The 16,279-nt window shown below is 41.6% G+C and overlaps 1 protein-coding gene across 1 annotated transcript in view; it reads right to left on the bottom strand.

Annotated features, from left to right (window-relative positions):
• The window catches only part of LAMA1 (laminin subunit alpha 1), a 94,972-nt gene extending 85,165 nt beyond the window's left edge, over positions 1-9,807 (bottom strand). Inside the window, exons 1-2 of the mRNA XM_062512204.1 lie at positions 9,490-9,807; positions 9,282-9,390 (exon numbers count right to left, since the gene is read on the bottom strand). Coding sequence (XP_062368188.1) covers positions 9,282-9,390; positions 9,490-9,807 — 427 coding nt within the window. The remainder of the gene's footprint in view (positions 1-9,281; positions 9,391-9,489) is intronic.
• Between the last annotated feature and the right edge of the window lie 6,472 nt (positions 9,808-16,279).

The raw sequence follows: 16,279 nt of genomic DNA, 5'->3' as shown, positions 1-16,279 counted from the left end.
TAGTAACCAACTGTTCAACATGATACCGACGTGGCTTTCTGTTCTTTGGAAAAAATAAAATATATCCTGCTATATTTTTTTTTTCCCTAGGCATTTTACTCCAGACAACCAAGTAAAACTGCAAATCATTATGCTTTGTTTGGTCTTACATCTGTTGGTCTCCGGACACACATATTAATAAATGTACAGGACACAAACTGCAACTATTTTAGAAAATTAGTAGCAAGTCAATCGTTGCATATTTTTATGTTTCAACCTCTCACCATGTGCAAATTCTTATTTCATTACTTTACAGTTAATGCCTCCATGAAATTCACAGGCATTTGTATCACACAGGTTAAATTCCTGGAAAAGTGTAATTTTAAGTACCAAAAAAACAGGGGGGGAAAGAAAACAATATTTTTGAAGTTCTCTTCCGTACTGCCATTAATGCTCAAGAACTCAGACAGTCACATGGAATTTTAATCAAGTGTTCTGAAAGTATTTTGCCTTTGGCCTGAAAACAAGAATGATGCATTTCAGTTCAAAGAACAATTTTTAAGGAAAATTCTAACTGACAGTTCAAGTAGTTTAACTTAAAATTCAGCAATATTACAGTGACGCTAAAATAATAGCGAGCACAGTTGGATCCTGCCTGAAAGACCCCAAACATTTTTTGCTGATGACTGTGGGAAATGCAGCAACAACATCGGTAGAGCTGCAGAGTGGGCATCTTATTTCCCATTGTCCTTAAGAACAGAAAAGATAAGGGGGGTTTCTCAAATTTTAGAGAGATTTTACCATCTGTTGATACTCTGTGGTATACAAAAAGTGTTTTCCTCCTTAGGGCAAACATCCTGACCTCTTCCCTGCCACTGCACCACCAAGAATCCCCTTCTGACCCTCTTTCCCTATTACTCCTGCAGGTTTCTCAGCCTACTGGGAACAGCCAAACTTGGATCTGTCTATTACCACTATTAGCCATGGCAGCACAGACCCAAGCAGATCTTGCCACCGAGTAGCCACAATGAAGTTTTTGAGCAACCTGACATATCACTGGAGCTAAACATCAGCATGGCAACCTCTGACCCACACCAAGACACTCACAGAACACAGCTGTCCACCAGCAGCTGTATTGTGTACCTATTGCTTCATCGCTGCCTTTAGATCACATCCTACTGCTCATCACTGTGGAAAGATACTCCATTTAGCTGGAAGTTCCCCACCCCATCACATACATCTCTTATTGCCTGCCAAGGGTTGCCTCCTCCACATCACAGAAAACCTACACTGCTCTTTGCAGAATCATTTCCTCAGTTAGAAATATCCCCATTACAATACTATGAAACATGCATATAACAAAGCTGTCCCCGGTGTGGTGTGACGACTCCTAAGTAAAGAGTGCTCATCCAAGAGTATTCTGCATTTGCTGCATGCCTTTAGCGTTGATGAACTTGCTCTGGAGAACATTGGCAGACGCGCTGTAAACCAACTTCAAGGAAGATAAATTGGGATAGGTCTGGAAAGGACTTGATTCCTGTAACTTTGTTTAAAATTCATGTTTACATCTAAAGACAATTTCAGTATCAAGTTCACATTTTTCATTAGCCAAAAAAATGTGCAGTTCCTAAAATTCTAATCAAGTCTTAGTGAGATTTATTGATAATATCTAAATAACCTAGTTACAGTAAAAAAAAAAAAAAAAAAAAGAGACACATAGCAGATTTGCTTTCTATCTATACAAACTCTTTTCTTTATGCTGTAAGAGATAAATTGTCACGTAAGAGTGAATTGAACTACTCTGGCAATTCAAAAAGAGGCACACAAAATGAATGCATTAGTTAACAACTACTGAAGGAATGAAGAGCTGTCAGTAAATGTAATGTAAATCCACAGCAACTCTCCCCAAGTCAGTGATGTAGATTTAATCTTTCATTTTGCCATCAAAATTATTTCTTCAGCATATTTTAAAGGGTGTTTTCTAGCAGAAGGCATTGAGCACGCATTTCAGAAACTACAAGCTAAAGCAAATAAAAGGAATCCTAGAAACTTCAGCAGTATATATTTCACAACCCTAATTTAAACCATAGGGTTTCACAGATCTTGACAATTCAAAGAACATTCACGTTTAAACTTCTGCTATCTAGCCCTTCTCAGCCAATAAAGTAGAAACAACCTAATCATCAGAGGATTGGCACACAGTTACAGGCCTTTTTTGCCCTCCCCTCCTACAGCAGTGCAAGATATGCACAAAAGACAGCACAACAAAGGAAAGCAAAATATATGAATTATGAATGATGTGGCGAGCAGAGTAACAAAACACAGATCAGCTATTCATGCATTTGAAATAAAACTAGACAAGAAAAACCAGTGGACTCTCTTCCACAGTTTTATCGATAGTGAAGCCCTTCTAGGAGCTGTTTTTCTCACTTCTGTAAAGAAACAGCCAGAAACAGGGAAGGTAGGAGTAACTGGTTTTTAAAGTATAGGCCTACTGCTGGTGCTAGACTCCCTGATTCACTCACTGTCTAGATACCCTAGATGGGACCGGAGTCTCCCGAGGAATCAGTGGAGCCTGGCTGGGTTCCATCCAGCCTGGCAGCAGTTCTGCCTGGGTATGGAGCATCACAGGTGCAGTCAGGCTCCCCGGGCTGTCATCCTCCCAGGCACCCAGACTGCCCAACACCTTGTGTGCTTGCTGCAAAGCTCACTCTGCCGGTGTCCACCAAAAAAAAATTTAAAAAAAAAAATAAAAAAAAGGATAACATAGATCCCTTCTCCAGTGCTCCCTGGCAAGGTTGCACCCAGCCACAATCAAATTGCATTGAATATCTCAGTTGCTACTGGGCTTTTTTTCTCTCCTTCCCACACAAATATTTCTGGACACACATCTTTGGGTTTTGTGACAGAAGGCAAAATTCCAGTCGTGCTTTCAAAAAAAACCTAACAAAAAAAAAATCAATACTAATCTAAGTTACCATCAATGACACCTCCAATTCACTGTCATGCTCAATGACTGAATTCCAACTTTTTTTTTTTTTTTTTTTTTTTACAGTCAGCAACACCAACCTCACTGACTTACAGAGTAAGGATTTTGTATTAAAAACTTTTTGCTTCATTGGGTTCACAACAAAAAAAAATAACAATCCAATAATCAAATCAAGACTCGAGAGGTAGTTTTGAATTACCTGTACAGGTTCTACACTGTCCTCTCAGACTCTCAGCAAATAGAAGTTACAGAAATACAATTAAGAAGGTAGTGTACATCAGCCTATTATCAAGGTAATTTTTTGAGCAAGCAGCAATAAAAATGCAGGCAGAGCCAAAAAGAAAAAAAACACCCTTCCACCTTGGGAAGACCATTTTTTAAACAGCTTTTTAAGCTTTATTCTCATGCGGGAATCAAGATGGGGGCAGATGTCCCACAGCACAATAAATGAACTCACAGAAAGGAATTACATTATGCTAGCAAAACAACTTTCAAATCTGAATCTTTAATCTAAAAGAATTAGTTGGGGAATATTTCTGACAGAGCTGTTACTGTATCGAATGACAGTTTAAAAAAAAAAAGAAGCAAAAGCTAACAAGTTAAATACGACAAAACAGAAGGAATTTATTGCTGAAGGCTGACATCAACTCCGCCTACACAAAGCAGCACTGGGATCTTCTCGGACTTTGCCTTGTAGGAAAAGCCCAAAAATAACAAGGAAAAAAACAGCCGTGTCAGCCCAACGACCCACATTAACTGCTGCTTTACAAAGCCTTTTCCTCAAGGAAAGGGCAGTGGGTGAAAACGCCTACTATGAATCCACCTCCCTTCCAATGGCTCTCTGAGCTCACAGAGAACAGTTGAGATTTTCCAGAGATACTTTAAAAAAATATTTAAAAACCCAGTTTTCAGGTAAAACCAAAGCATTCTTACATTTTTCCTTGCTCTTCTCAGGAATTGCAATTGCTGTTTCACATCAGAAAGAGAAGTTTAAATTATGTGTATCTACAGTATTTGCTATTAGAATACTGAAAGTTAAGTTTATAGTCTTACAATTTCATGCTTTCCTATTTTCAGACTCTTATTTATATCGACTGTAATTACAAAAAAAATTCTTCCAGTTTTCCTGTAAAATTTTAAAGTATATAGGCTTTAATACTCAAAAATGTGTATAAAATAATTATTTTCAGGGGAAAAGCAGGGGTTTTTTTCTAGTCTCTAAAAAATAACACAGAACAATTGAGAAATCATTGAAGTCCTTACATAGCAGAAGTAACTATGAAAGAACAAACAAAGATATACCTAGCCTTCATTTTGCTCTGACACACAAGCAAATGAAGCATTGGCCTCAAGTCTCAAAGACAGAGAGCTGCACCCATATCTGCAAGCTCAGAAGCACAGCACAGAGCCTCTGAGATATCACTTAAGTAACTAAAAGCATAATTTTAAAAAAAAAAAGTTTGACTGATGCGCTCCCAAGGTTTACACCAACTAACAAATCACAATTCCTGCAAGCTGACCTAACCAATCTGGTCTTGCAAAACTTTTGCAACATATCGTTCCTTGGTTTGTTCAGGAAGAAATGTCTGCAGGACAGAAGAAAAAAAAAAGTAAGGAAAGGCAGCAAACCCCACCTGAAGACCTTTTGTGAGACTGATGCAAATACCAACAACTGATAAACACACACTGATAGCCTTAAATTTCCAGAGATGCATTTTCTAAGCCCTCAGGGAATGGAGAAAATATTTACAACAGACAAATATTTTTTATCTTAATCTTCAGTCTAACTTAGAATGCTTTCATGGGATTTTTTTCTGTCACGTACCTCTTTATTCCAAGAAAAAAGAAAATTGTCTGTGGCTGGTCGGTGATTTCTTGCAAAATAAATCAGGGGGGAAAAAAAGCACAAAGCAGATTTTAAATTTAGAGCTTTAATCAGCACCAAGCACATTTTTCCCACAGAATGTCCATGATGTTCCTTGCAGACTACCAGAAAAAATTAGATTTCTCAGTTCTTTCCTCTTCTTCCCCAACCACAAGTCAGAACTCAATCAGCAAAATTTGTTGTTAGTTGACATCAATTGCTTTTTACACTACATATTCATTTTAATAAGATCAAGCCTCATTCCTATTTAATAAGTTTCAAAATATATTTATATTGTTTATCATGAACTTAGGAACCCTGTAACTTTAAGACAATGTTATCCACAAAATCAGTATTCCTGAGGAGATGCAATGTGACCTCTGTTTGAGGTGACATCATCAACTGATCATCTAAAATTGACCATTTAGAGTACTATATAGAATAAATTCCACTATATTAAGGCTTTGACAGTCAAGTGGACTCAGACGAAACAAAATCCAAGAGCTCTGGAGTTAGATCTGCTCTTCCAGAATTTTACTGGGGTGTACCAAGGCCTGTAGTCCAAGAAAGACAGGGCTGCTGCAGGTCCATGCTCCCAGGCCCAGCCACTAGTAAACTGAGCATGTATTCCCAACAGGCACATATAGAGCCACACACATATGAAATTGATATATGGGTATGTGCAAATACATATGGACAGGCACACAGATTCACAAAGAAACACACAAATGCCACCAGCAGCAATGCTTTCATCCTGTTCCTTGTTCCAGGGAAAAATATGCATTCATACACAGAGATTGATTTCTTCAATGCCCATCCACAATCCAGTAACTGTGCTCCCCCACACCACACACTCATGATCTCCTTATTGCTGGTGTCTGGCATGCGAGCCCCTGAGGGCCACAGCTCCACCCCAGCCACTGAGCCAAAAACTGCCTTACACACAAACCAGCCCCATCACGACACACACCACAGATCCCCAAACGCTCACCCTTTGCTAAACCACTTTGACCCACCCCCATGTCTTTGGCCTATCCTCCATTCATCCCAACATAAGCCCCATGCAATCCAAGATGTTCTTCCCCTGTATCCCACAGCAAGTCCCATGCCCCTGTAGACTGCCACCACCCCCATCCTGCAAGCTCTGAAGGGCTGCTCCCATAAAACATCAGATGCTGTCATGGGAGAGCCCTGGTTGTGGGCTCATTTCTCTAGGTTCATTATTGGTGCAATAATAACACCATGATCTTGTGTTCCTTTGTGGGTGGACATGAGACTTCTATCACAATCTCACAACTTAAATAAGACTGTGAACAGATAATAAGTATCTTGGGGCTCTGCTACTTAGCCTACCTGAAGATACAAGATGTACAAGTTTCACTGCACCTGCGATTCCCAAACCTGAGGAAAAAGTGGAAACTTAAGCCAAGTATACCACTGTACCAAATTTTGCCAAAAATTAACAAGTTTTTACCTTACTACAATGTTAAGTGATTCTGCCTCAGATTCCTGTCATCTTTTTAGCTTGCTGGTCTCCTGCCTCACACTGCAAGCTGCAAACAGCACTGCTCTTAAGTGTTTCACAAGACTCAAGGAACTTAAAATTTCCTTTAGTGTTCTCTCATCAGGAAACAATATTCACATCAGTGGAAACATAGCAAAAATGTTAAAGGAAAATTTTTAGAAGTAAAGACAAACTTTGCAGGGAATAGAAACCTTCGCATTTTCTATAACACTTAAATCTGTTGCAGATGTTGGGGAAAAAACTGCTATTTAAGACTGATGGCAATAAGGTTTGTTCAAGCCACCAACATACATGAACCCACAAAGCAGTATGGTGAAGCACTTAAGATACTCTTTTTATCTCATACAGAAAGCAATTGTGAAAACAGTATCCAGCTCATCTTGGAACTCCAGAAAAAACTTCCTCCAAGTACATTCTGGAAGTCTGTCTCTGCATTTTAACAGCATCAGAGCAAACTAATTCACTGCACAAAACACCTTTGAATGCATGAGATTGTAGTGAGGCAGCTGAGAACGCAAGATACACCAAGCCAGGCTCACAGACTAACAGCCAAATCCACAACACCCCAAACTTCTGTCAAATGCTGCAACTCCTGCAATTAAAGTACTTTACTTCCTGAGGTGGAGCCCACCACCCCGACTTAGGCACCAAAGAGCCCTTCTTCACTAAGTGGGATTCACACCCACCTCATGAGTGGTGCCAGGCTTGAGAAACCCAGTAAAAACAACTAAAATCTAAAACAACAAGTAAACAAACAAACAAATCCCAACAGACACTGGTACAATAAAAGAGTTTTTCCTGAAGTCAAACACCTTATTGACACTTATGACAAATAAATAAAAGAGAGGGAGGCCTGCACTTGTATTCTCCTTACATTTTGAGCACACTAATGATCCAACAAAAACATCAGCTTTTCTTCTTCTGGAAGGAAACTTGCCACCTTGGCTGTACAGTAGCTCAGTTTCAAAGAGAGGTCTGGAGAGATTTCAGACACTCCTCCTCTGCATCATCTGTCACAGCAACTTGGTAATACAGCACTCCATTCAGAGATTGGAGATGTGGGTTCAAACCACCTCAGACTAAGGAGATTAACATAAATCTCCCACTGCCTGGGAATGTGCTCTAACAATATAATTGATATCACTTATGTTTCAGAAAAAAAAAAGTGGATGCTGAGGTAATGTCACAATTTGTATATTAGTCATAGCCTAAGAATACTTACTAAACCAGCAAAGCAGGTCTGAAACCCAGTGGGTGACAGGCATGTGAAATACCTATGTTCATCTCTGCCCAGGTGGAGGACCCTTCTGGGGCCATTCAGTTCCCTGAATCCATCAGATACAGTTCCATGAGCATCAGCACTTAACAAAAACCCCAAGCAGGAACAACAGAGAGGCTACTTCAGCACACCAGCTTACACAAACAAACAGATGCAGCTGAGGAAATATTTAGTCTACAACTGTAGCCTTCCAAGTTAACACTACCACAGGTTTACAGTAGCAGGATTTTTTTATTATTATTACAGAAAAAAAAATCACCTGACAGTGGCAGTCAAATTTATGACATACAGGCAATAGTGTCCAAAATCATTAACCAATTTTCATTTCTACTTTGAAGACATGTATCACTTAACTCCAGCATAACAAAGAACAGTTCCAACAGAGCAAAGCTGCTACAACAAGCTTCTGAAATGGCTTTTTGCTTCTGACATAAAATAATTCCTTTGTATCTAGATGCTGAGTTACACATTCCATGAAGAGTTACTCCATTAGTGGATACAAGAGACTCAACAGAAAATGCAAACCAAACTTCTCACTATGATAGGGACACTTTAACAAAACACCTGTAATTAAAATACCAACTAAATTTTACAGCCCTGTAGATATTAATCTTTAGGCTGAAAGAACCAATCATTAACTTTCAAAGTTGTTCAGTGCAGTGACTTCAGGATCGTATGTTTCTCAGGCTGGACTTCAGCACTTTCTGACAGACCCTTGCATCTGTGGTACCCCCCAGCTTCTTCATTTGCTGACAGGACAAAAGCAAAACTGAACAGAAAAACAAGAAATGCTTTGAATTCTACCACAGCATTCTCCACAGCCATGCCAAAATACTTTTGTCCAAAAGTTCTCTTTACAATTGCTCTGAGAAACCTTTCCACCCTCATCTCAAAATGTGTTTTTACTTCATCAAGATGCTTACAATTCTGAGTTTAAGTTGTTTACTTTCTGTAAAAGTAACATGGCTATTCTAATCTGCATCGCATTCTTCACATTGTTTTAGGATCAGTTATCTTGAATTGTGGCTTTTGTAAGGCAGTTCACCACCAGGGGGGTTGAAACTCACAGCTTCCTTGGATGATCTGTGCTCTCACGCTGAGAAAAAAAATTCTATCAACTTAATCTAATAGGAGGAATTGTCTCTCGACCTGATCTTTCAACTAGAAAAACATAATTATGAACTTAAATATTCCCAGGAGAGGTGGCTTAGAAGCAATGAAATACATTGGTAGCTTCAATCACTGACATAAAAAGCAAGTATTACATCCAGATGCCTCTAGCGCACCCGTCGGCTGCTATATAAAAGCTGCACATAACTGCAGTGAGATCACTGCAAATGTTAATGAAGAAACAAGAAAGGTATTGGCTCTTGTCACCCATACATGACAAGCTTCAGGAAAATTCCTACCTTTTAAATTGCATGCCATCATATATATTCAAATAGGATTTAATATTGAATTAAGGTTATTTGATGCAAAATGGTACCTCAAAGGAAAAAACTAAAAAGCAACATTTATATCACTTTGTCTGGCATTTCATTTGTTTCCACGACTCAATTTTCATAACCAAAGTAAAACGTATTTATTTTCAAGCTGAGACATATGGCCTCTGACATTTACTTGGGCTTGATTTTGTCCTCTTTACCTAGAGGATATTTTGTACACATAATTATATTAATAAACACTCGCTTTGATTGCAGCCCGTAAACATCCAGATACTGATCTCCCACACTATATTCATCTGAAACACCATACTTCATCGTAAAGAAAACAAGTCATGCATCTGCACAACATATGCCTTCCAAACATTTTCCATTCAAGATTTTTTGGTTTGGTTTTAATAGAGACCTAACGGGACTGGGGATTCGTGTGCAGGGAGTAGGGATCGGCAGAAATTCTGCTGTAGACCCCAGCAGGAGCTGACCCAAGCCAAAGGTGAGAGCATCTGGTGTATACCAGCCCTTCCCATCACGACCCAGCACACCGTAGTCAATTATTGTTAAGCCAGCAACAGAGTGAGCCGATGTGCTCAGCAGCTTGGGTCTCACCGGGACAACCCAAGTTACAGCACTTGAACAAAGAGGATGCGTGTGATGAGTGAAGTCATTCGAGAGTAAGAACTCGGCGCGGAGCGTTCCGGTGTCCCGGCCGCAGCGCACCCGCCAGCCCATGTAAAAAAAAAAAAACAAAAAACAAAACAAAAACAAAAAAAAAACAAAAAAAAAAAAAACAAAAAACAAACAAAAAACAAAAAACTTTCGTAAATTATTTCTTCATGCTGCCTCTGTTTCTTCCCAGTTAAGTGGTTTAGGACTCTTCTCACTCCTTGAAACAGAGCTTAACCTAGTTTATATTAGCGACAGCGTGCAGCATCCCTAGGGGTTGCGGCTCTTCTCCCTTCCACAGAGAGGGACCCCGGGACCGCGGCCCGTGCCCGGCTCTGAGCCTATCTCCCGCCGGGCCAGAGGCTCGGCCGGGGGCTGCCCGAGCCGCAGGAGCGGGGAGCGGCGGGGTCGCCCCCTCCCCCGGGTCCCTGCCGCTCCACGGCGTCTCCCACAAAGGGAGTGGGCGGCCCCGGAGCCGGCCGGGCCGAGTGGCCCCCGCCGCCGAGGGAGGAGAAAGGACTCCAGGAAAAGTGGGGGAGGGCGGCTGCAAAACGTGGAGATGGGGGAAGAGAACAGGGATCAAGGAGGTGGGGGAGGCCGTGGGGAAGCGTGCGGTCGGCACTGCCGGACCCCAGCCCGCCTCCCATCGCGGGCTGCCTTCGCATCCCAACGCAGCCCCCGCACCGGCTGTGCCCGGCGGGGACGGGGACACTGCCGAGGCTTCCCCAGCCCCGCGGGGGAAAGGTTGCAGACCCCTCAGGCGCTGCCCTGCTTTACATTGTGCCGCTCACCCCCGCACCCCCGTCCTGCGCTCACCTCGGGGCTGACCCTGCCCCGGCACCCATAGCAGCCAAGTCGCCGCCAGCAGCACCGGCAGCCGCCGCCCGCCGCTGCCCATCGCTGGTGCCGCCGCTGGAGGGACGCTGCCCGCCCCGCCGAGCCCGCCCGCCTTATATGTGCTCTATGTGCTCCCCCGCCGCCCCCTGCCCGCCCCGCCCCGCACCAGCGGGAGCTCGCTCACACAGACCCCTCCTCACACAGACCCTTCCTCACACAGACCCTTCCTCACACAGATCCTTCCTCACACAGACCCCTCCTCACACAGACCCTTCCTCACACAGACCCCTCCTCACACAGATCCTTCCTCACACAGACCCCTCCTCACACAGACCCTTCCTCACACAGACCCTTCCTCACACACACCCTTCCTCACACACACCCTTCCTCACACACACCCCTCCTCACACACACCCCTCCTCACACAGACCCCTCCTCACACACACCCTTCCTCACACAGACCCCTCCTCACACACACCCCTCCCCACTCTCCCCCCTCACACGCTCAGGGACCCCGCAGAGGCGCCCCCGAAGCACTTGCGGTCCCGACCGCATCTTGCGGGTGCTGCGCGGCGAGCCCAACGAGCCCCGTGCCTAAAAACTTCTGGAAAGCCGTAGTTATTGAACTGAGGATTTTTGCAAGGAGGATGAAGGGAAAGGTGAGCGTGCGAAATTAGGTAAAGGAGTGGGAAGAGAGAAAGTACCGCTAAAGTAATTCAACATACAACTTTTCCACACGGCTGATGTTTTTACATGTTAATAAATAAATATATAAAAATCTGTAAAGGATTTCCTTATGCATTGTTCATCCCCACCTTTGAAACTTCACTCCCTTGCTGACAGTTTTCCAGATTCTGTTCCACATAACCACAACAAATCAGCCATGTTTGTAAATTAAATGAGTTCTCTCCTCAGCAGCTGAACAATGAGGTTGATTACTTTTTGTCCCATAGAAAATCTTTGCAGCTTTTTAATAATCAGCTACCTTATGAAACCAGCACAAAACATAGCAAAAATGTTGTAGAGATTTCTCAAGACAGCCACATTTATTCAGTGCTTCAGGAAAGTTCATCTCCATTAGAGTTTACTGCTTTAAGGTTTGTCATGTCGCAGAGCTCATATCTACAGTACTCCTTAATGAGTATTTCAAGGAAGGTGCAGCAGGGAACATTTTCCTGGGAAAAGAACTCCATGCCAACAATTAGTTAAGGTGGGGAAATTTGAGTCAACAGATACCATCTCTCAAATGCCAAATGCCTCTTTCTTAAGGAAAAAAAGAGTAAGCTTGTTTTAAATATGTCGTTTATTTCTTATGAAAACATTGTGCTCCTTTCTATGGTATTGCATTAAAAACTGTATTTTAAAATACAAAAAATATGCATGAGCAGAGTTAGGCTGCCGTTCTTCAAATTGTGGGCAGCTCTTTGCAGTTTGGACTTCAGCTTGGCTGGCTAGAGATTTTTTTGATTGATCAAGGAAGTCAGGAAACTCAGGAAAATAATATTGAGTTACATATTTTGCATAAAAGCAATTTCTTATCATATAACTCAGAGTTATGAATTGTACTTGAGAAAGTATAGCAGTGTTTATATTCAAAACATAGACAAAGAGAAATATCTATAGGTCAAGGAGATATAAAATGAAAAATTTCTGCCATAAAACCTTATCAAAGGCCTTCAAGTCTGCAAATAAATAACACGCCACATCTGTCCTTTCCAACAGATCCATTCTTTGCTCACACCAGGAACTTCTTAAATTTCAGGGCAGGCAAGGAGGAGCAAAGCAAAACATCTGTGGAGAGAAAAGTCAACAAATTTCAAGAGCCAAACTGTCGTTTGTTCTAAAATCATAGAGGTCAGGTTAAGGAATCCTCTGTTCAGGATCATAAGTACCAGTTGGGAGCCAAGTACAAAGGAAAGGGTAAGAAGGAGCATCTGCACAACATAAAATTTGCCAGTTTACAGCTTTATGATCAGTTTAACCATTTCTTCAAGTAACAGCAAGCTGAAGAGTACCATCTTGCAACCATGCAATAATAAATGCCCATTTATTATTACATGTATTTATCCTCATGATAATATTACACAAGAGCTAGGAAATGTTAATTGAGATCCCTCTCTGGACTTTATCATCTGACTTGATTATTATAGTTTAACTAAACATCTGTATACAACTAAAAAAACCACCTTCGAATTAGTTTGCAGGAGGATATCACCATTGTTCAGTGCCCATTATAACAATTTCTTAAGAAAACGGATTCTTCTCAAATTTCAATTCAGTATGTACATTCTTGGAGAAGAGGATTACTGTGTTTTCTATTGTTTGTTTCCCTCAGTTCATTGCTGGTATTATTAAGTACTGGGCAATCAGAATGGTCCTCGTTTAAGGCACCATTAATATAATTTTTTCCTAACATAGTTTTATAATGAGCTTTGAATGATTGTGAAGATAGATGAGAATCTCAGCTTCTTAAGCAAGTGTAGCTTCACATTTACCCTGAGTGAGTGCTTCAGGTATTGCAGGAAGATTGGAAATTTCTTAGTCTTTGACAAACCAACCCAATGAGAAAATGGAATGCTGTGGTACAGGTAAGACCACAAATGATTGAAGAAATGAGAGCAAGAATCAAAGTGTTTTAGAGCACTTCTGTGCATGTTTATGTATCCCCTGAAAACAACCTGCACAAACTGAAACTCTGAATGCTACTATATCATACATGCATAGCATGGCTAGTTACACATTCAAATAGCATAGGAGACAACTATATTAAAAAAATTAAATGGCTGCTGCTGCAGCTTCACTTGAAAGAAAGATGGAAATTGCACAAATGTTAGGAATGGTAATATCCAAATTCCTCATACTTCCTGGTCTTGCTAATTAAAATGTATGACAAAATAAAACAAGTAAGCAGATTTGAAAGGTAAGACAAAATCTTTAAATATCCAGAAAAATACTCAGAGATGTGGTTTTAGTGAAGGTCTTAAAATCTTGTTTTTTCTCTCCCTCATTAATTGCATTTGTTTTAAGGACTGAGTATTTCAGTTGCAAAGGAATAGAAAATCCTGATAGTTAGGATGATGTAGCACAAAGTGGGTATATTAATCCAACCATCCACAGATAACAAACTATGGACAAAAACATTGCTGTTGGCAAAAGAAGAGTTTTGGGAGAGTTTAAAACAGAGAAAACCCAAATACAGAGTCTGAATAGAACCACTCTGCTATCCTGCACCTAAGTAAACTCCAAGAGAACACCAACTATGTTTTTTCAGCTTTTGTCTGTGTTGCTGTGTTAAAGGCAGAGCTATTGTGTTGATGGCAGGTTCCCTTCAGCCCCTCAGGAGCACGAGGTCACCTCCTGACCCCAGAGGGCAGCGGGGGCACTCATAGCTGTCAACACTGCTGTGCTTTTCCTCATCCATAGCATTTAATAACTTGCATATCCCACCTTACCATCCATCCCACTCCCAATGCATTTAGGGACATTCCTACACTGTGAACACGTCTGATGCAACAGCCGCTGGAATTGGGGTAGGGAATTTGGAATAATTTCCAGGAGGAGGTATACTGTTATAACCAGTTGATAAACACACATGGAGCTACATCAAATGGCTAAATAAGATTTTTATCTGTAGCTATACTGTACAACAAAGGTTTCTAATTTTTGTTGGGCTTTTTGCACACACTTGTAATCCATTCTGCCTCTCTGCCTCATTATCTCATAAGCACCTCTTGAATGTTCTAAAAAGCATTTTGGAAATTATTATCACTTGTAATCGGAGGTAAAAACAATTCAATAAACTGCCTGTCTGCTGCTAATATAAACATTCAGTCACTGCTAAAAGCTGGTTTAGATAACTCTTCAGCTGTTCCCCCGAACTCTTCAAGTGTTTTTCTCCCTCCCTCAGAGAAGGATGTCCAGAGGTAAATAAATCTGAGCTGTGACAGACTAAAGAGAGGAGTAAATTCAAAGCAAAAAGCTCATCACAACACATGCTGCCCACAACTTCCTCTCAACAGAGACACTACCTCAGTAGCTTGACAGGCTGGAAGTGCAACCCAGTAAAGAGATGTAGGACAGGACATCTCCCAGGTTCCTCCTGGCATTCCTCAGTTGGTAGTCTGACACTGCTTCAGCAGCAAAAGTCTTTGCCCTTTCTATCCTTGAAAGTGGTTTCAAGCTGTAATTTGAAATCCATGTTACTTGGCTCTGAGATGACAAAGGCTTCCATGAGGATTCAAGAAAAACTGCTGTTTCAGAGGAATCTGGGAAACAGCTGCTCCAGGAGCCTGCACAAAGCTGTCACAGGTCAGTGGAAAAGGTACAAGCAAATTGAGTGCTTCCTGCCTAGCCAGAAAAGACACCATGGCAGCTACCCCCAAGAGCAAGGTCCCACAAAGACTTGCCTGCTTCATGATACAACCTTCACTGACCTCAGGAGTTGCCTGGACTGAAGTGCTCACCAGAGAGCACTGGCTGGCTTTGGAGAAAAGCGGGAGCTCCAGTACAGTGTGGATGCCACAAAGGGGGAGCAGAACAAAACAGGGAACTCTGTAAATTCATACTTCTCTCAGAACCATAATTGCCAGAACACAGAGGGGTTTTAAAGCTTGGGCCATCACCCATGCCTGGTACATGGCTCCACATTCATGCACCTCCATGTCCCTCACACTGACAGCACATAGGATTAGCGTTACCCTTCCGTCCAGCGTTCCAGGGGCTGTGAACAGGCAGTCACACCCTCCTATTACCAGCCATAATCTATTGCAGGAACTAAGGGCAGAGGGTTCAGCCACATCCTGTCAGGCTGCTCGGAATAAGGTACCAAGGCCTACAACAAAAAAAGCCCTGCCAAGAAGGAGATATGGGCAGGAGTTGGGAGAGCACAGAAGCATAATCACTGCCTGTTTGTGCAGGGTCCTTCCCCAGCATAAATAAAAAAGGCACAACAACTAACAGCATAATAAAAGTGCTTTAATAATAAGTTACTAATAAGAAGAGGAATATGTAATTCCTGTAATTCCTAGATCTCTTTATCCCAGGAACCCTGCTTCAATGGAGCTTTAGATAAACCCAATGAAAGCAGTGCAGTCGTCTCAGACTCTGTTTTGAAATTAAATACAGAACTGTTTTACTATATTGCAATAAGTACATCGCATGCCTGTATTGTTCCTAGGCACCTGACTACAGAGACAATGCTTGTAACTCTAGTCTCTTCGTGGCTACCAAAGCAGGAGATGCAAGCAGCAAAAGATACTGGGTAGCCCAAAGTTCTGCCTGCAAAGAGTGGCATGGTTTGAAAACAGGGTAATAGAGCTGCACTGCTTCTACATTGTGAAATAAGTGGTGATGGTTTTCCGTTGATCGGTTTGTGTTGCTTTCCTGCTAGAATAGACTCATTGGCATCCATGATGTTGAAGGCAAGACTCAGCATATTTTCTGTGATACAGGTCACACAGTGGAAACTGTGGTTATTATTCAGCAGGACTTGACTGGATGGTATACTGAATTATAGCAAATACAATCCTCCCCGAAACAGTGAATTCACATTGGTTTTTCTTTTGTTGAAAAAAATGGACCTCAGAGACAATAGTGAAACACTGCCACTACAGATTATCAGCAACAACCCTTCCATAATGCTCTTCCCAGTCTGGGCATGAGACTTTTCCTTATGTTTTGATTTAACTTTGCAGGAACTTGG

This window comes from Cinclus cinclus, chromosome 1, assembly GCF_963662255.1.
Source record: "Cinclus cinclus chromosome 1, bCinCin1.1, whole genome shotgun sequence".
Classification (NCBI taxonomy): Eukaryota; Metazoa; Chordata; class Aves; order Passeriformes; family Cinclidae; genus Cinclus; species Cinclus cinclus.
The sequence above is the reverse complement of the archived record's forward strand: the minus strand, read 5'-3'. Positions and strand labels throughout refer to the sequence as shown.